Source organism: Myotis yumanensis, unplaced genomic scaffold, assembly GCF_028538775.1.
Source record: "Myotis yumanensis isolate MYYU_CA2020_CCGP unplaced genomic scaffold, mMyoYum1.0.hap1 SCAF_20, whole genome shotgun sequence".
NCBI lineage: Eukaryota > Metazoa > Chordata > Mammalia > Chiroptera > Vespertilionidae > Myotis > Myotis yumanensis.
This window is the reverse complement of record NW_027223771.1, coordinates 6,661,940-6,681,601: the sequence shown is the minus strand read 5'-3', so window position 1 is coordinate 6,681,601 and position 19,662 is coordinate 6,661,940. Positions and strand designations below refer to the sequence as shown.

At 50.4% G+C, this 19,662-nt stretch overlaps 1 protein-coding gene across 1 annotated transcript in view; it reads right to left on the bottom strand.

Moving 5' to 3' along the window:
* Nucleotides 1-19,662, bottom strand: part of AGBL1 (AGBL carboxypeptidase 1) — a 264,433-nt gene that overhangs the window by 134,711 nt on the left and 110,060 nt on the right. Inside the window, exon 17 of the mRNA XM_070400703.1 lies at nt 18,369-18,522. Coding sequence (XP_070256804.1) covers nt 18,369-18,522 — 154 coding nt within the window. The remainder of the gene's footprint in view (nt 1-18,368; nt 18,523-19,662) is intronic.

The window sequence follows — 19,662 nt, the reverse complement described above, 5'->3', positions numbered from 1 at the left end:
GGAAAATTAAATTTCTGGCCCCCACTTGATTCAATGCTTACCACTCCTTTACTCCCAGAAATGTTCTGTCACAAAACATTGAAAAATGCACTCACAACACACCAAACAAACCCAAAGGGCTCTTGGGAGGCAGAACGGACAAACAACGGGTGTGGCGGAGAGCAGAGGAAAGGACTGAGTGAGAGAACGTGATAAAGAAAAAGAGAGTCGGAGATAAGTAGAGTCTCAGGCAGTCCCACAGAGGGAAACAGGTGTGGAGCAAGCATGTCAAACTTGCGGCCCTCACAGCCCACAAGGAATATTTTGGGGGCCCAGCCAATATAACGGTATGTAAGAAACGTTTCAATAACAATTTCGTAACTTAATTTTTACAATATCACGTTATACATAATCCTCCTATATAATAAAAGGCTAATATGCAAATTGTCCCCTCAACTGAGAGCTCGACCGGGGGGCATGGCCGGCCAGCCAACTGCTCACGGCCCCTCCCACAGGCCAGCCCCGCCCCTGATCGCCCCACCTCCACCCCAGCCTGAGAGAGAATCATGGATCGGCTGCCTCCTGCATGCCCCACACTGGGAATCGAGCCTGCAACCCAAGCATGTGCCCTGTGCGCGAATCCCACCGCGATGGCTCTCACCCTGGCTTTTCACTTCCCAGAGCTGATGACAGTCACTCGGTGAGAAGAAGAAGACAGGTCAAAGGAAGGATGAAGTCTCGGGGAAAATGACTTTTTTTAAGGTTCAGTGGCACAACCATGGCAGCTGACAGAGCCACCGAACCCCTCACTGCCCTGGCAGGTGGAGAGATCGGCTCGATCTCATTTCGCAAAGCGATGCCAAGGAAATGCCCAGCAGGGGGTACGAGTCTCAAAGGCCTCGGATTCGTCGCAGGCGAGACTCGCTGATTTCAGAGCCAAAGGGTCAGTGGGAGAACTGAAATATGCAAAGATTTCTAGATGCAAGCGAGAGCAGACACAGAACCTTTTTACAGAAACTATACCTGCTCCCTCTCTAGGATGTTGTGAATTTATTTAACTCCGGGTCTAAAAAGAAGAAAAAATAGCCCTAGGCTGGTTTGGCTCAGTGGATAGAGCGCAGGCCTGCTGACCGAAGGGTCCCGGGCTCGATTCCGATCGAGGGCACGTACCTCGGTTGCAGGCTCCACTCCCAGCCCCGGATGGGGTGCGTGCGGGAGGCAACCAATCGGTGTGTCTCTCTCACATCGATGTTTCTCTCTCTGTGTCTCTCCCCCTCCCTTCCACTCTCTCTAAAAATCAATGGAAAAATATCCTCGGGTGAGGATTAACCAAAAATAAATAAACAAACAAGTACATAAATAAAAGGAAGAATAAATATCTCACTTGCCCATCCCGAACCCTCATAGCGGGAGCTTGAAGGAGTCCGTTTCTTGCCACACCGGAGAAACAGGCATAAACCGTGCTCTGTTCCCAGGAACCCGGTACAAAGCACTTGCCAGGGACTCACTCATCCCGGGAAAACACGCCCAATCACGTGGACTCGGCCCAGTGGATGGGGGTGGAAAGATAAAGCCAGCAAGGCCCTAGCCCAGTGGTTCTCAACCTTCTGGCCCTTTAAATACAGTTCCTCATGTTGTGACCCAACCATAAAATTATTTTCGTGGCTACTTCATAACTGTCATGTTGCTACTGTGATGAATCGTCATGTAAATATCTGATATGCAGGATGGTCTTAGGCGACCCCTGTGGAAGGGTCGTTCGATCGCCAAAGGGGTCACGACCCACAGGTTGAGAACCGCTGCCCTAGTCGGTTTGGCTCAATGGGTAGAGCGTCAACTCCGGTCCAGGGAATGTACCTGGGTTGCAGGCTCCATGCCGGCCCTGGTTGGGGTGCACGTGGGAGGCAACCGATCGATGTGTCTCTCACTGTCCCTCTCTCTGTCTCTCCCCCTCCCTCCCACTCTCTCCAAAAATCAATGGGAAAACCACCTTGGGTGAGAACGAACAACAGAAAGATCAATCCAGCAATGACTTCCGGGTGCCAATCCTGCAGACCCAAGGCGCCTGCCCGCGGAGGCCTCCCAGCACCCACCCGGTTCTCCTTCTAAACGTGTGGTCCCACGGGTGCTGGGGAATGGGCTCCATGAAACATTCATCCCCCAGTCAGCAGAGCGCGTCGCCGCCGGCGTTCACACAGGGCTGGTTACAAGAGCTTCAGCCGTCTGACTCTGCCCCGCCCCAGCACGTCCCTCGTTAGTGATCAATTACCAGCCAGGCCCGCCCTCCAGAGTCATTAATATAGGCCTTGTCCTGTCACACCCGTAATTGGGCACCGCATGTCCGATAACCCGTCCGCGGCTGTTATTAATAAAGCCCTCGGAGCGCCCCCAGGATCCACGCTGTGTCAGCCACACGCCGCACGGGGTCGTTTTTCACCGCCTTCCAACGAGGCCGCCAATAGATCAACACAAACCGGCCCGGGCGTGCTCGGACCCCGAGGCGCGGCGTCTGGTGGCATCATTAGCACCGATGCTCAGAGCTTCCCAAACAGCGTTGCTTGCACAAGCGTCTCCCATGGACAGGAGGAGGGGGAGGGGGGCGAGCATAACTGAAGCACCTGCCTCGATCCAGGTCCGTTGGACTCAGAGCCCTCGCTTGTGGCCACTGGACTCTACCACCTCCTATTGGACGTGGGATGGCATGACCACGGCCATCTCAGAGGATGCACAGCCCAGCTCGCGTGCTGCACACCACCAGTGGGCTTGATTCACACACACCACGACGTGTGTCCTTACGTGTGCCTCGCAGGTCCGGCCACCGGGCACCGAGCCATGAGCTTGATGCTGGCAGAGGTTCGGGACTCGCATCCCAAAGGCGGCTTTGAATAGAGGGTCCCTGGCCCGGCCGGTGTGGCTCAGGGGTTGAATGTCAACCTAGGAACCAGGAGGTCATGGTTTGATTCCTGGTCAGGGCACATGCCCAGGTTGCGGGCTCCATCCCCATTGTGGGGCGTGCAGGAGGCAGCCAGCTGATCCATGATTCTCATCATTGATGTTTCTCTCCCTTCCCTCTCCCTCTTCCCCTCTCCCTCTCCCTTCCTCTCTGAAATCAATACAAATATATTTTTAAAAAGGGTGTTCCTACCCGTCTCACCACTCTATCCCAGTGACAATAGCAGAGATGCTAGGGGCCAAGATACCATCTACTTTTGTGTCCGCAACTCCCTGGCACAGGAGCTGTGCCCCCCCTCCCACACGATGCCCATCGACACACATTAACATAGATCTCATTCGACGCCCACGGTCCTCCGGTTAATTTACACAGAGCCAAGCCGACCTTTGCCAACGGGCCCCACGGCACGGGGAGAGGGAGGGAGATTTACAGCCGGGAACCCAAACGCGGCTGCCCTGTGAAATACGGGCTTTTTCACGGCTCTGTTGGAACTTCGCATCAGCCACGGAGGAGCGGTTCCGTGATTATTCACCAGCGGGGGAAGGAAAAGGCGGTCAGGGGGCCCTCGGGGGCCGTATGTCACCGCTCGGCCACGCGTTCCCATCGTGATGGAAAGCCTCACCTCCTGGCCACTGCGAGGCCTGCCGGCCACACTCAGAAAAAGACAGGCTTCTCTGAGGGGGGAGAAGCGGGAGACCCCACGGGCGCGGAGAAGGTCCATACAGATTTCCCCAGTGGATTCCTGGGAGAAGGAAGAGCTCGCCAACGCTCCCTCCCTCTGGTCATCTTCGGTTAAATCCATCCAGACCCCGTGAACCAATGCTTTTCTGAGCTCAGATAGGACTTCGATGGGGCCTGGGTCTGTCCACCATGCAGCAGAAGCAAGATTGACTTCTGGCCCTAGCAGTGTGGCTCAGTGGATAGAGCGTCGGCCCGAGGACAGAAGGGTCCCGGGTTTGATTCCACTCAAGGCCATGTACCTTGCTGGGTTGTAGGCTCCTCCCCGGCCCCGGCCCTGGTCGGGGTGCATGCAGGAGGCAACCAATTGATGTGTTTCTCTCACATCGATGTTTCTCTCTGTCTTTCCCTCACTCTTCCACTCTCCTTAAAAATCAATGGAAAAGTATCCTTGGATAAGGATTTAAAGAAAGGATTTCTGCAGAGACCAGGGCCTGACAACGGGCAGAGTCCGGCCTGCTGTTCCTATCGTGGTACCAAACGCGGGTCGACCTCTGAACCAGGAGGTCTCGGTTCGATTCCCGGTCAGGGCACAGGCCCGGGTTGTAGGCTCGGTCCTCAGTGTGGGGCGTGCAAGAGGCAGCCGATCCATGATTCTCTCTCATCATTGATGTTTCTCTCTCTCTCTCTCCGTCTCCCGTCCTCTCTGAAATCAACAAAAATATATATTTTTTTAAAAAAGCAAAAGCGGGGGTCGGAGCTGGAGCCTGTCCAGAGAAGCCAGCCACCTCTTTCCACGCAGAAGCCGGACGTGGGGGAGTGACTGCACCGCCCGATGCCGAGGACACACACGGGCAACAGTTGTTATTCCTGACGGCCGCCTGGTGCCAGGCAGCCTACAGAGCGGCGAAGAGTGTTCATTTAGCTCCAAATGCAGTTTATTTGCTGAACTGGTTTTCAGGTTGATTCTCTCCTGTTTCACGCTCCCTAACACGGTTACGTGCTGTTCTAGTTGAATCGGCGAAACCTCAGGGGCGGCTCTCTCGACTTACAGAGAGGGATGATCAGCAACTCAGAACAGACTCTGAAAACAGGGAAACGTGCCCCGCAACCCCCACCCCCCACTGCCCCACACGGGCAGCATGTAGCTGAGGAGGGAGCAGACGGAGCAGGAGTCTCAGGTGTGAGGACCAGCGGGGCACCTGTGCTGTGTGCGAACGGCTCCTTCGCCGATTTCTGGTGGGGCCTGAGCTTCTGGACATCTGGGTGGAGCCCTGGAGAGCAGGTGCAGGCTGGTTTGTTCTTTCTTCCTTTCTTTCTTTCTTTCTTTCTTTCTTTCTTTCTTTCTTTCTTTCTTTCTTTCTTTCTTTCTTCTCTCTTTCTCTCTCTCCTTCCTTCCTTTCTTCCTTCCTTCCTTCCTTTCTCTCAATCCTCACCTAAGGATATTTTTTCCATTGCTTTTTTGTTTGTTTGTTTGTTTAGAGAGAGTGGAAGGGATAAAGGAGGAGGAGGAGAGGAAGGGAGGGGGAGAGAGAGAGAGAGAGAGAGAGAAACATCAATGTGAGAGAGACACATCGACTGGTTACCTTCCAAACACGCCCCAATCAGGGCCAAGGATCAAACCTGCAACCGAGATAAGTGCCCTTGACCGGGAATCAAACCCATGACCCTTCCATCTGTGGGCTGATGCTCCAACCATTGAGCCAAATTGGCCAGGGATAGACTTCTTTCCTTCTTTCTTTCTTTCTTTTTTAAATTGATTTGAGAGAGAGAGAAAGAGGAAGGGAGAGGGAGAGAGAGATAGAAACATCAATGATGAGAGAGAATCGTCGATTGGCTGCCTCTTGCATGCTCCCCAAACAGGGATCGAGCCTGCAACCTGGGCATGTGCCCCTGACGGGAATCGAGCCCGGGACCCTTCAGTCCGCAGGCCGACGCTCTATCCACTGAGCCACCCCGGCCAGGGCAGTGCTTCCCATCTTCACACAAGAGAGCAACTAGCCCAAACAGGCGCTCTTATCGTTGTTCTTCAACTAGCAAGTGAAGGACTGAGTGAGGCATGCTACGATTCTACTGCTGCTCGTAACACGTGAAACCTCCCCGTGTAGAAACGATGACACCATCTTCTCTGTGCACGCCACCACCCATTACCTGGGGTGCTACGAGGCACGCCGGCGCGACACGCAGGTTAATACCTAGCAAACTGCATCCCGTCCAAAAAGGCAGGACGCGGCAGACGGCACAGGGAGAGAAGAAATATCATTCAGAGAGGTCAGGACCAAATCCATTCCATTTGCAAAACACCGCGCAAAGCCGAGCCCCAATGGTCCGCGACCTCGGTCGGGGAGAAGGGAGCGTTTCGGGGGTCACACGAAAAGGCAGGCAGGGGCACTGGCTTTCTGGAGATTAATTTTACACCTGGGTGAGGAGCGCCCCTATTACACTCCGAGGCTCCGGCACGGATAGCTCAGAGTTCAGGCAGAGTGGTCCACGGGCAGTGATCTAAGTTGCAATGCCCTTCCCTCCAGCCAGGCTAGCCTCAGAACTGTTTGCCCATCAAGTGACTCCCTTTGCAGACAGTGGATGAAACTTTACCCTGTGGGGTTTTGGGTTTTTTTTAATATATATATTTTTTTATTTCAGAGAGGAAGGGAGAGGGAGAGAGAGATAGAAACATCCATGACGAGAATCATCTATCGGCTGCCTCCTGCACACCCCATGTTGGGGATCGAGCCTGCAACCCGGGCATGTGTCCTGACATGGAATCAAACCGTGATCTCCTAGTTCAGAGGTCGATGCTTAACTATTGAGACACACCAGTTGGGCCAGGAGATGAGTCTTAATCTAATTCAAGGCTCGATTCCCAATCAAGGCACATGCCCAGGTTGTGGGCTCCATCCCCAGTAGGGGGCATGCAGGAGGCAGCCGATCCATGATTCGCTCTCATCATTGATGTTTCTCTCTCTCTCTCCCTCTGCCTGAAATCAATAAAAATTGTTTTAAATAATAATAATTGGTGGGGGAGGTAGAAGAGGGTAGAGAGGAGATAAATGGTGATGGAAAGAGACTTTACTTGGGGGGGGGTGAACATACAATACAATACACAGATGGTGTATTATAGAATTATATACCTGGAACCTATATAATTGTGTTAACCAATGTCACCCCAATAAATTCAATGAAATAGATAAATTTTTAAAAAATCATTGCATTAAAAGAGAAATCGGAAAACCAAAAGACAGACACTGAACCAATAAAGGAATTGAATCAATAGGTTAAAAACTTCTCACAAGAAAGCTCCAGACGCAGAGCCATCTACAGGCAAATTTCCCCCAAGAAAGAGGTCATTGTGATGTTACACAAACTCGCACAGAGAATAGAGACAAACAAACAAAAGTAAGTATGTCCTCAACTTATTTTAAGGGACAAACAGCGCCAATACCCAAATCAAAGGCAGCAAAAGAGGGGAAAATTACAAGCTTCTCATAACCAGGTACCTATATGCAAATGTTACAGAAAGTAAAATCAAATTTAGTCAAGCACTGTATAAAAAAAGATAATAGATTATGACAAATGAGTTTACACCAGGACTGCGAGTTTAGTTTTATATTAGAAAATCAATTAATGTGATTCATCTCAATACCATACTGAAGGACGAAAAGTATCTGATAATCATAATAGATGGGGAGAGAAGCATCCAATATAACTCCACATCCATTCATATTAAAAAATGTTTAGCAAATGAGGAATAGAAAGGCACTTCCTTAACTTCAGAAATGAAACACACACACACACACACACACACACACACACGCACGCACCTTCAGGAAATGTCATTCTTAGTAGTGAAATGTTGAAAGCATTTCTTTAAGATCAACAGCAACACAAAGATGCCCAGCTGGTGTGCTCAATGGTTGAGCATCCACCCATGAACCAAGAGGTCTCCGGTTCAATTCCTGGTCAGGGCACGTGCCCATATTTTGGGCTCAATCCCCAGTGCGGGGTGTGCAGGAGGCAGCTGATGGATGTGTCTCTCTCATCATGAATGTTTCTATCTTTCTCCCTCTCCCTCCCTCTCTCCCTTCCCTGCCGGGGTTCTTGTTCTAGCATGAAGAAAGAAAGGTTCAGGAATCTGGAGAAAGGCTGTGTGTAACTTAAAGAGTCCGGAGACGAAGCATAATTTTGAAAGGCATTTGGGGGTCAGAGGAGCTTAGCTAAAAGGAACTCAGATCCCCTCATCTCAGGACCCCATGCTTTTTATTAACACAAATTGTCCTGAGGCGAGGCGGAGATATACACTTCAAAGGGTCAGGGTTTCCTATACAGAGTCCATGGTCAGATTGGGGAGAATTCGCCTACGGCTGTTCAGGTGTTTGGCCAGTAGGAGGCAATAACATGTAGATTAAGACGCCCTGAGCTGTCTGGCAGCAAACAATCATCCCTTTTCAGGTTTGGGGAAATGCCATCAGCCATTCCCAGCAGGTGACAACCTATGTGACTCAGCCCTTGTTGAGTCCCCAAGTCCCATCAGCCTTTGGATGAAACTCTTGCAATTACGACATGCTGGAACTGGCTTCTGGCACTTTCCTTCTGTAATCATTAAAAATATATGGCTGTTGTTGTTTTTTTTAAAGAAAGAAACCACCGTCAGAAAGCAAGGCTGTAAAGGGGAAACTGATCATTTAGAAACCACCACCTCCCGGCCATACCCCGACTCACAAGGAACATAAACTGTGTCCCACGGAGCCTGGCTGTACCTTGCAAATCATATAAGCTCCAAGTCCTGTAACACCAGCTTATCCAGACCCATCTATTCCAAGAAAAAAGCACGGACAAACGACCTCACACAGTCTCTGCAGGAACTCATATGCAGTCGAGATGCAATCACTGACTACACATTCCAACAGCACCGCTTAGGGTTCTGACCAAGCCCTGCCCACACTATCTCCGGCCCACTCCGGCCTCCAAGGCCTATGAATGCCCTCCCGTAACTCCCCTGTGGACATGCCCAGTGACTCTCCATTTGTGAAGTGGCTGCAAGTTCATAAATCTCACGTTGCTTGCCTATAGGTCTGGCTCTAGTGGTCTTTGGCCCCCAAGGTTTTGCCAATAGCTACATGCATCTGTGTGGATGAGTCACTCTTAAAAGACGCCCAACTCCAGTAATTCAAAAAAGGCACAGAGGCAGATAAGTTTTCTATTTTTATGAAACATATGTTTGGCTCCGTGGATAGAGCGTCAGCCTTAGTGGAAAGGTCCCAGGTTCGATTCTGGTCAAGGACGCATTCCCGGGTTGTGGGCTCGATCCCCAGTAGGGCGCGTGCAGGAGGCAGCCGATCCATGATTCTCTCTCTTCATTGATGTTTCTATCTCTCTCTCCCTCTCCCTTCCTCTCTGAAATCAATGAAAATATATTTAAACAACAACATATGTTTGTGATTAAACTAGAAAGAAAAGCAGAGAAATAATTAACACAAAATTCTAAAGGGAAGAGAAGAAATGAGCCTTGGAATAAACACTCAGGGGGTGGGGTAGGTACTGACAACGTTTCCTTTTAACGGGTGGTGGGCAAACAGGTGTTTACGGCATTCATTTATCCTCTGCTTATGCACATGATGAATTGTATTGTACATAGAATATGGCTCATGACCTTTAAAAACTAGCTTTTCCAATGAGGAGACGGGGGCTGCTGTTGGTTAAATGGTCTGCCCAAGCTAGCACAGCGAATTGGACCATAAAGCTCTGGATGACAGACTCGATCGCTGCTGTATTCCCAATACCCAGAATGGAGTAGTCTGTGAAGCAGATCCACAACAAGTGTTTCTGGAATAAATGGAGAAGCTGGGACCCACGTATGTGGTACCACCTTATTTTTCCCCCACTCAAGACACCATAATGCATGAACCGGTAAGTCCCAGGAAGAAGGCTGGGGCCAATAATGTCACCAAGGGCCTTTCCAGTTAAATGAGGTGCTTATCTACCTATATAAAAGCCTAATATGCAAACTGTCCCCTCGGGAGTTCGACCGGGGAAAGGGAGTTCGTTCGCTCGCTATGACGTGTGCTGACCACCAGGGGAGCAGGCTGAGTGAAGGAAGGCCCCAGCCGGCAGCCGGCAGCTGGGGAAGGGAGGCCCTGGCCGGCAACTACAAGGCCCCAATTGGCCCTGATCGCTGGCCAGGACTAGGGACCGTACCTGCACATGAATTTTGTTCACCGGGCCTCTAGTATTCTATAAACCTCCGTGTCGAGAATCTCTAGGGCCCAATCCGGCCCAGACTCTAATTTTTACAAATAAGGTTTTATTGAAACACAACCACGGTGGTTTGTGTGCGTGCGTTGGCCGTCGCTGTTTCTGCGTTCCAATGCCACCAGAGTTGAGTGGTTGAAGCCTCACAGGTGTCTTTTCTTGGAATAACTTCTTGGCATGAGATCAGTGGAAAGGGAAGGTTGTCCCAGCGTCCATTCATGATTGGCTAATACATTTCCTGGATGTAGGAAGTTCCAAAGAGTTGTTCCTCTCCCAGGGTCAACGTTCACATGGCCAATTTGGTTTTCCTCTGGACAAGTGACAGGGAGAGCACCCATCTCTTTCTCTCTCTCTTTTTAATATCTATATATATAAATGCCTAAGCAACCAGTTGAATGGTCGACCAGTTGCTATGACGTGCACTGACCACCAGGGGGCAGACGCTCAATGCAGGAGCTGCCCCCTGGTGGTCAGTGCGCTCCCACAGCCAACCTTCCGAGGCCCCTCCCCCAGCTGACTGGCCCCAATGTCCCTGATCGGGACTGGGTGAGACAGCCCTGATCGGCATTGATCACCGGCCAGGCTGAGGGACCCTACCCCCTATGCATGAATTCGTGCACTGGGCCTCTAGTGGATAGATATTTTTATTTATTTCAGAGAGGGAGAGATAGAAACATCAATGATGAGAAAGAATCATCTATCAGCTGCCTCCTGCACGCCCCCCACTGGGGATCGAGCCTGCAACCTGGGCATGTCCCCTGACCGGGAATCGAACCGTGACCTCCTGGTTCATAGGCTGATGCTCAACCACTGAGCCACGCAGGCCGGGCCCATCTCTTTCAAGTGAGACCCTCCTCCCTGCTGGTCAGGGCAGGTCTTGCTCAATAAGCAGAATCCACCAGCTCATGACACTAACATCACCCACCTCATCCAGTCAGGCTCAACCTGAGGCATCATACCCCCCAACTCTGCCTTTCCGTTCCCACCCCCTTTTATTTTATGTTTCAAACATGTCTATTGATTTTTAGAGGGAGAGAGGGAGGGAGAGAGAGAGAGAGAGAGAGAAACATCGAGGAGAGAAAAATCATCCATCAGCTGCCTCGTGCACGCCCCCTGCTGGGCATCCAGCCCACAACCCGGGCATGTGCCCTGACCGGGAACCGAACCTGGGACCTCCTGGTTCATGGGTCGACACTCAATCGCTGAGCCACACCGGCTGGGCCGTACCCCCTTTCATTAAACAATACAGGATTGAGAAAGCCTAGCTCATCCTGATGGGCTCTGAACTAAAGATAATCATCCTTCATTAAAAAAAAAAAAAAACATCAGTTTTATCTCTAAAGTTACTCCAAGAAGAATGCTTGAGTGCTGTGTAATTAACATGTGGCAGCAGGTGCTGGTGAACAAAGCAGGCACAAGTATAATAACTTGAAGTCAATAATTCATAAACAATTATGTATTATTAATCAATGTATTGGGGCCCGAACAGCAGCTAATGAGATTAAGCTGATTGCCACACGGAACTGCTGGATGCACATCGATTTAATCTGAGCGCTTAATTAAAGTGTGCACGTTGCCCCGAAATCATTACATCACAGCTTGCCTCAAAGGAGGACAGTTCCCCTTTGGCCTCACTTCCTCGTGAATTAGGAATGTTGTTGATTGAAAAAAATACTAAGATAAGGGTTCTGGCTCTTCATGACAATGTATGAAATGACACCAGATGGTCTGGCAACACTTCTTTCTTTTTAAAATATATTTTTATTGATTTCAGAGAGGAAGGGAGAGGGAGAGGGAGGGAGAGATCGAAACATCACTGATGAGAGAGAATCGTGGATCGGCTGCCTCCTGCACGCCCCCTACTGGGGATCAAGCCCACTACCCGGGCATGTGTCCTGACCGGGAATCGAACCGTGACCTCCTGGCTCATAGGTTGACGCTCAACCACTGAGCCACACAGGCCGGGCCTTAGTTGGATTCTTAATGCAGAAACGCCAGAATACCTCTGCACTAGAAAAGTAAGCATGTTCTTTCAGCAGCACTAGTGTCCATTGTAAACAGACAATGGCAGACACGCCGCTTCTGGTTTGTGGGCTTTCAAACCCACATCCCTGATGTTCACCCCTGATGATAAACACACACACATAGACTCTCCTCCTCCGTCCTAATGGAAAGACGCGGCGCGTGAAGTGGGGAGGTCAAGGAGCCAGAACTTCCATTTCTTAGCGGAATAACGGACTGATACTCCAAGCGTTCCTCCAAATGCGACAGCCAGCGTGCGGGAACGAACCATTTTTTCAGAAACCGTTTTGGAGGCGTCGCTGATTTGGGCTGCAGACAAGATGCCTACAACGAAGAAAGACGGAAGGTGGCTTGGGAGGTAAGCAAGCAGCAAAGCCTACTCCTCTCCCGTCTGGTCTCAGCCAAACCTTGGAGACCCTGGGCTTTGGATTTGAAGGCAGCGGGAGACGCGGGGCAGTGAGGGGTGGGCGTCCAGTAGGAGATGCCGGCATAAAGCTGAGACCCCAAAGGCCTTCACGCTCAGGGCGCAGAAAGCGAAAGCAGGAACCACGTTTTATCTCCACTCCTCCCCGAGGATGCGTGACTACAAGCGCGTTCTCACACAAGGCGGGAACTCGTTTCTGGAACTTAATTCGTCCCGGAAGTGTGTTCGAATCATTTCTTTCCCATCGGTTGGTTGGTTAGAGCATCATCCTGACACACCAAGGTTGTGGGTTCGAACTCCGGCCAGGGCACATACAAGAGCAACCAATGGCCCAGCCGGCTCAGTGGTTGAGCGTCGACCTATGAACCAGGAGGTCACCGTTCGATTCCCAGTCGGGGCACATGCCCGGGTTGCGGGCTCGATCCCCAGTAGGGGGCGTGCAGGAGGCAGCCGATCCATGATTCTCTCTCATCATGGATGTTTCTCTCCCTCTCTCTTCCTCTCAGAAATAAAAAATAAAAAAAATTTTTTTAAAAAGACTCACACAGTTTGGGGACAAATCTGAGCTCTAGTCCTCCCTAGTCTTAGAACTTCCTCAGGGCCTCAATTTTATCACCTAAAAATGGAGATGATAAACGTGCTTCTCTACTTCTTTACCTCACAGAGCGGCTGCGGGGAGCTATTAATCATTCGTAAACACTCTGTAAACAGTTAATTACCTTAGAAGATATACATTATTATATCTCATGAACACACCTATAGGGGAAAACACTCTAGAATTGATTCTGATGAGACAGCGTGCACGTTTTCTGCGACCGTGACCACACGCAGCCAACATTCAGTATCCCCGCTAATTGAGAAAGTTACTCGGGCAACGCGAAATGTGTTTCTTTCCTTCTGAAACAGATTCTCTCTTAGAGCCTACTGGATTTACCATTCTGCATAGCCCGAGCCCTTTCGTGAACTGCAAACGAACGTTTCCAAAACGGAACTCACTCTTCCTCCACAGCAGTCTTACCCTCTCACCTACCCACCCCTTTGTTGGCATTAACATGGGCGCCCATCACCCAAAGTCCAACTAGTTCAGCTCCTGGCCCGTGATCCTTGCTCCCCATCAACCACCAGGACCTCTCACTTCTAACGTAGACGGATCTCTTGAATTTGCACCCTTCCCTCCCATGACCATACCCTTGTCTTCCCAGGAACCTCATCATCCACATAGGTGACTAATAAAGGGTGTCCCAAAATTCACGCAAGAAGTAATTTTGATAGAAAATAAAGGTTTATAATTAAAAATTGTACATTTTTGATTGATTCATAAAGTATACAGTATAGGGTTATGTATGGAATAGCACAGCGGGTAAACGGCCTCCACGGCTTTGCTGGCACAGACGCAAAGACATGGTCTTCATTGGTCTTCACTGTCCCTGCTCCTGGGCCATCATTGGTACTTGGTAATGCTAATCGAATTGAAGGGGTTGAAATCAAAGGGCAACAGATATTAGAATCTGATTCAATAAACCAAGTAAAATTAGGCTTTTATTTTGTTGTTGTTGTTGTTGTTAATGCTCACGCAAAATTCAAATCTTGCATGAATTTTGGGACACCTTTTAGTTGCTATTAATTTCTTAAACACTCAGGAGGAGCCCAGCCAGCGTGGCTCAGTGGTTGAGAGTCGATCTATGACCCAGGAGGTCACGGTTCGATTCCCGGTCAGGGCACATGCCCGGGTTGCAGGCCCGGTCCCCAGCAGGGGGCGTGTGGGAGGCAGCCAATCAATGATGAAACATCTCATCATGGATGTTTCCATCTCTCTCTCCCTCTCCTTTCCTCTCTGCAATCAATACAAACATATTGAAAATAAGTAAAATTAAAAAAATCACGTGATCGGGTATAAGCAAAGCTCCTCAACGACAGGCTTCCACATCCTCCTCACCCCCTCCGACCGACCCTGGAAGGAGGAAGGATTCTAGATCTTTCTTTCCCTGGAGTGACGGGCCAAAAGGGGGAAGCGGGAAGGAGCTAGTCACCAATGTATATGTCATCGAGTTTTCAGGGTTCACGTTGAGGTGGGATGATTGGAAAACTCTACTTATGTAGGTGAAGGCTGCTCACACGAGAAAAGACGGGGAAAACCAAGTCTAAGGTGGTTTGGATGTGTCTTATCGTTTTAACATCCCCTTTTTTATGTCTTCGCAAGACAGAGTCAAGCCCGGCCGACGTGGCTCAGTGGTTGAGCATCGACCTATGAAACCGGTCAGGGCACAGGCCCGGGTTGCGGGCTCGATCCCCAGTAGGGGGTGTGCAGGAGGCGGCCGATCCATGATTCTCTCTCATCACTGATGTTTCTATCTCTCTCTCCCTCTCCCTTCCTCTCTGAAATCAATAAAAATATATTTTTTTAAAAAAGAAAGATTCAAGTCACTCTTCAAATAGTTTTTGCATTTGGGACTGAGGTTTCTTTGAGAGCAAGGTGTCACTATAGGACAGTGATGGCGAACCTTTTGAGCTCGGCGTGTCAGCATTTTGAAAAACCCTAACTTAACTCTGGTGCCGTGTCACATAAAGAAATGTTTCGATATTTGCAACCATAGTAAAACAAAGACTTATATTTGTGATATTTATTTTATATATTTAAATGCCATTTAACAAAGAAAAATCAACCAAAAAAGTGAGTTCGCGCGTCACCTCTGACACGCGTGTCATAGGTTCGCCATCACGGCTATAGGACCACAGGCCTATGGGATTGTGCAGCTCACCCGTAAGGGCCCGGGTCCCCTGATGCTACCAGGCAGGCGAACGCCGTGGTCCCTGTACTCCCATGACCTCTGTCCGCCCCACCCCCGTCCCGTTCTGTGCTGGTACAACGTGCTGAATTACAATGACCTGTTCGCATGACCTTCACACGCCCACGCCCTGCAGACTCGGAGTGTCTCCATGACAAAGGATTCGGTGTTTATTTCTATATTCCTAATACCCGCTGCGCTTCCTACCCTTGGCTACCTTGAGAGACGGAATTCCCCAGGTACAAAAAAGGGGCGCAGTTCAGTTTCTGTAATTCTAACTCCTTTTATTAAAAATCTCCACCGAGAGAAGTCTCTATGCCCTTGCAGTTCATTTCTTTTGTTCCAATATTTGTCAGAAGCAGCGCTTTACAGGGGGAAAAAAAGGGTGGGTGGGGGAGCGAGCGTAACTGAACCAGGAGACAAGAAGTATGAGGTCCAGAGGCACCTGGGTCATCTACCAGTCAGGTGACGTAGGTCGGCTCAGCAGCAACGGAGAAATCAGACCTTGATAGTTTTTATGGCTGTTTAAGCTGCATGATGCAGTGACAACCTTAGCAATACTTGGCGCCACATTCCTGGGGGGAAAGGGCAAAAACAAAACAAAAAAACCCACAGAAACGTGCCCTAGCCAGTGTGGCTCAGTGGGTAGAGTGTCAGCCCATGGACTGAAGGGTCCCGGGTTCCAGTCCAGTGAAGGGCATGTACCCCGGTTGCAGGCTCCATCCCAGGCCCTGGTCTGGGTGTGTGCAGAGGCAACCAATGGATGTGTCTCTCTCTCACATCGATGTTTCTCTCTCTGTCTCTCCCCCTTCCTTCCACTCTCTCTAAAAATCAATGGAAAAATATCCTCTGGTGAGGATTAAAAAACAAACACACACACTCACACAGCCCTGGCCGGTTTGGCTCAGTGAATAGAGCGTTGGCCTGCGGACTGAAGGGTCCCGGGTTCGAGTCCGCTCAAGGGCACATGCCTGGGTTGGTGGCTCGATCCCCCGGTGGGGGGCGTGCAGGAGGCAGCCGATCCATGATTCTCTCTCTTCATGGATGTTTCTATCTCTCTCTCCCTCTCCTTTCTTCTCTGAAATCAATAAAAATATATTTAAAAAAATAAAAATAAAAAATATTAAAAACAACAACAAAAAACACAGAAAAAAAACAGAAATTTGGATTCTTCCCGTGCGTTTGTCCTTGGGGAGCTGCTCTCAATCCCAGCTCTCTCCCATGGGATGCACTGCTCATCTCACCTGCACAGGTGTCTCCGACGGAGACCCAGACTCGAGAGGAGGCAAGATGATACTCGAAGAAGCCGAAAGGGGGGTTCTGTAACTGCTTCGTTTTCCACTCTGCGCCCCTTTAAAACCACTTCCGAGTGACAACTCCCGACCCCAGGCAGGTGCCAGCGCTGTGCACCCCCAGGGACTCCGTGTAAAATCTTTTTCTCTGAGAGCAGCTATTGTCTTCCCAGGAAAGGCTTTTAGCATAATGGCAGGCGGAACAGAGCACTGCTTTTGTGAGAATATTTTTTTAAGAAACGAAAGAAAAGGAGAAAGGGATTCTTCAACCAACCAGGAAAGGCGGCCTCAAGCTCCCCCCATCTCGGCCCCCCTGGGAAGAGCAGTGTGTGGGGCCCAGGAGACGGGAGGGGGGGAGGGAGGCAGGCGGGAGGAGGTAGGGGGAAGGTCAGCTCCCCTCCTGAGAATAGAAAGGTAATGTTCTCCTCTTTTAGGGGATGATCAACGCAGGCTGGAGGTGCCTCCCTTCCCAAAATAGGAGCTCCGCCCCCTCCCACCCACCTTGGATGTTTCTTGCCTTCTCCCCAGTGAGTCACTTAGTGACTATGGTACTTGGCGAATGAGTTCCTAATAAGAGAATGACATTCTCCCTCAGAAAAATTTCCACCTACCAGGTCCCCCTGTCAGTTTTCCCCCAGTCTTCTCTTTTGTCTCCCACACCTTTTTTTTTTTTTTTTTAATTTATTTCAGAGAGAGGAAGGGAGAAGGAGAGAGAGATAGACACATCCATGATGAGAGAGAATCATGGATCGGTTGCCTCCTGCATGCTCCCCACTGGGGATCGAGCCTGGAACCGGGGCACGTGCCCTGACCAGGAATCGAACCGTGACCTCCTGGTTCCTAGGTCGACGCTCAACCACTGAGCCACGCCGGCCGGGCTCTCAAACCCTTCTGCATTGCAAAGCACTCGTCATTCTGCTTGGTCTTTCTTGCCTATGGAAGGTGGGAAACTAACTGTACAAACCAACTTTACAAGCTGGCTGGTTCCAGGTACACCCCACTTGTACACTGTATGTGTGTGTGTGTGTGTGTGTGAGAGAGAGAGAGAGAGAGAGAGAGAGAGAGAGAGAGAGAGAGAGAAAGGCACATGTGTGCCCTTTGCTTTGGTCTTATGGTTCCTGTCCAGGGCCTCCTCCACACCCTCAGCCTCTCAGATCCAAATGCCATTCCGGTTGGTTATCCAGGGGATGAGGGGATGCCGCAGCCAGGGCTCTGGGACTCCACCCGCTTCCTCTCCTAACCTGGCTGACCTTGAGCTTAGACAGCAGTCAGCACAGTGAGGGAAGCCCCTGATCACAGGCTGGAAAATTGGTGATGGATCTATGCAGGCAAGTTCAACCCTCTTCCCACCCACCCCCCTCCCCTGCCTTCCCTCTGAGGTTCAAAAGTCCGTTCCATGCACATACTTTCAACAATAAAGATACAATCCCTCCATCAATCAATCAATCAATCAATGATAAAGGCCGGAAAACAGGATGCAGAGTCCCGATTGTGTCTTAGGACAGGAAGTGATGTCACTAGCAAACTGCTCTCCATGCCAACCAGCCATTCCAGCCCCCCACCACCCCCCCGCCTTTATTTTTTCTGCAATTTATTTTTTCTCCCTTTCACAACAGAGCGACATTAGTATTTATCCCCAAAATGTAGACACACCTTTTTCTGGCAGCTCAACGGATGTCTCTTTCGGTTCAGATTTAACCCCTTGGAATGAATAGTCATGCAAAGTGTGTCTGCTTGTTTAGGGGACACCCTGTATTTGTGGCCACTTGTCTTACGGAGCAAGCGAACCCAGTCTCCTTCGATCCAGAGCAATTCTTGGGTCGTGCCAGGAAGGGCTGGAGCTGGTATTGCTGTAGAGATGGGCCAGTCCCCAAACGTTTATGGAGCTTTGGTTCTCCAAGGGACAGATGCGTGGCTGAGACTCTGAGACCCTCACCCCGACCACCACCCCGATCTTCAAAGGAGAGGGCCCCCCTGTCACTCACGGAACTGCTCCAGGTGGGCCGGGCTGGCCGACGCGGGCATGGCCGTGACGGTCACCAGCGGGCAGGCGTTGCCTCCCAGCGTCCGACAGAGAGCCTGCTGCCGGAAGTACACCGTCTTGGGGTCGACGCTTTTTCCCAGGAGGTCCAGGTGAGTCTGGGGCGGAAACAGAACAGGAGCGTGTACGGTTCACATTTGGGGTCCATGATGCCCATCGCAGAAAACAGCAACACAGCTTACACTTGTGTGAGCCCTGATCGTCTAGACCAGGGGTCCTCAAACTGCGGGCCCACGGGCCACGTGCAAATACAAATACTGTATTTGTTCCCGTTTTGTTTTTTTACTTCAAAGTAAGATATGTGCGGTGTACATCGGAATTTGTTCATGGCTTTTTTTTAAACTATAGTCCGGCCCTCCAACGGTCTGAGGGACAGTGAACTGGCCCCCTGTTTAAAAAGTTTGGGGACCCCTGGTCTAGACGTTACTGTGGGACCCTGATGTTGGGTGTGAAGTGATTGCAGAGGGGGCTCTTCCCACTGCCCAGGAGATGGTCAATGGGGCTGAGTGTGGGGCAACATTCCCGCACAGCCCTGAGGTACCGAGTGTCTGATTTCCACGGCACAGAAGGCGAGAGGACAGGGTACACGGCATCATTGACTGCCCGCCTCCTGCACGCCCCACACTGGGGATCGAGCCCGCAACCAGGCATGTGCCCCTGACTGGGGATCAAACCGGCAACCTCTTGGTTCATAGGTCAACACTCAATCTTTGAGCCACACAAGCCAGGTGATTGAGGCTATCTTTAAGAAGTGAGTGTGTGTGTGTGTGTGTGTGTGTGTGTGTGTGTAAAGGTAAATTCATAGATGCACATCTGTGTATACACAAAAACTCATTCTTGGGTCATACGTCCTTCTGCAACGCCAGGTGCCAGAGGGAATGAAGAATTACCCAGAACTTGAAAGTAGAAGAAAGGCTCAACCTCCAGTAAACGTATAATCAGCCAAGTTTCTGCTCACAAGCAAACGGAGCATATATGCTCAGATATGCAAGAACTTATAAAATAGATCACGCCCGGCCGGCGTGGCTCAGCGGTTGAGCGTCGACAAACCAGGAGGTCCCGGTTCGATTCCCGGTCCGGGCACATGCCCAAGATGCAGGCTCAATGCGCAGTAGGGGGCATGCAGGAGGCAGTCGATCGATACTTCTCTCTCATCATTGATGTTTCTCTCTCTCTCTCCCTCTCCCTTCCTCTCTGAAATCAATAAAAATATTTTTTTAAAAAAAGAAGAAAGGGAG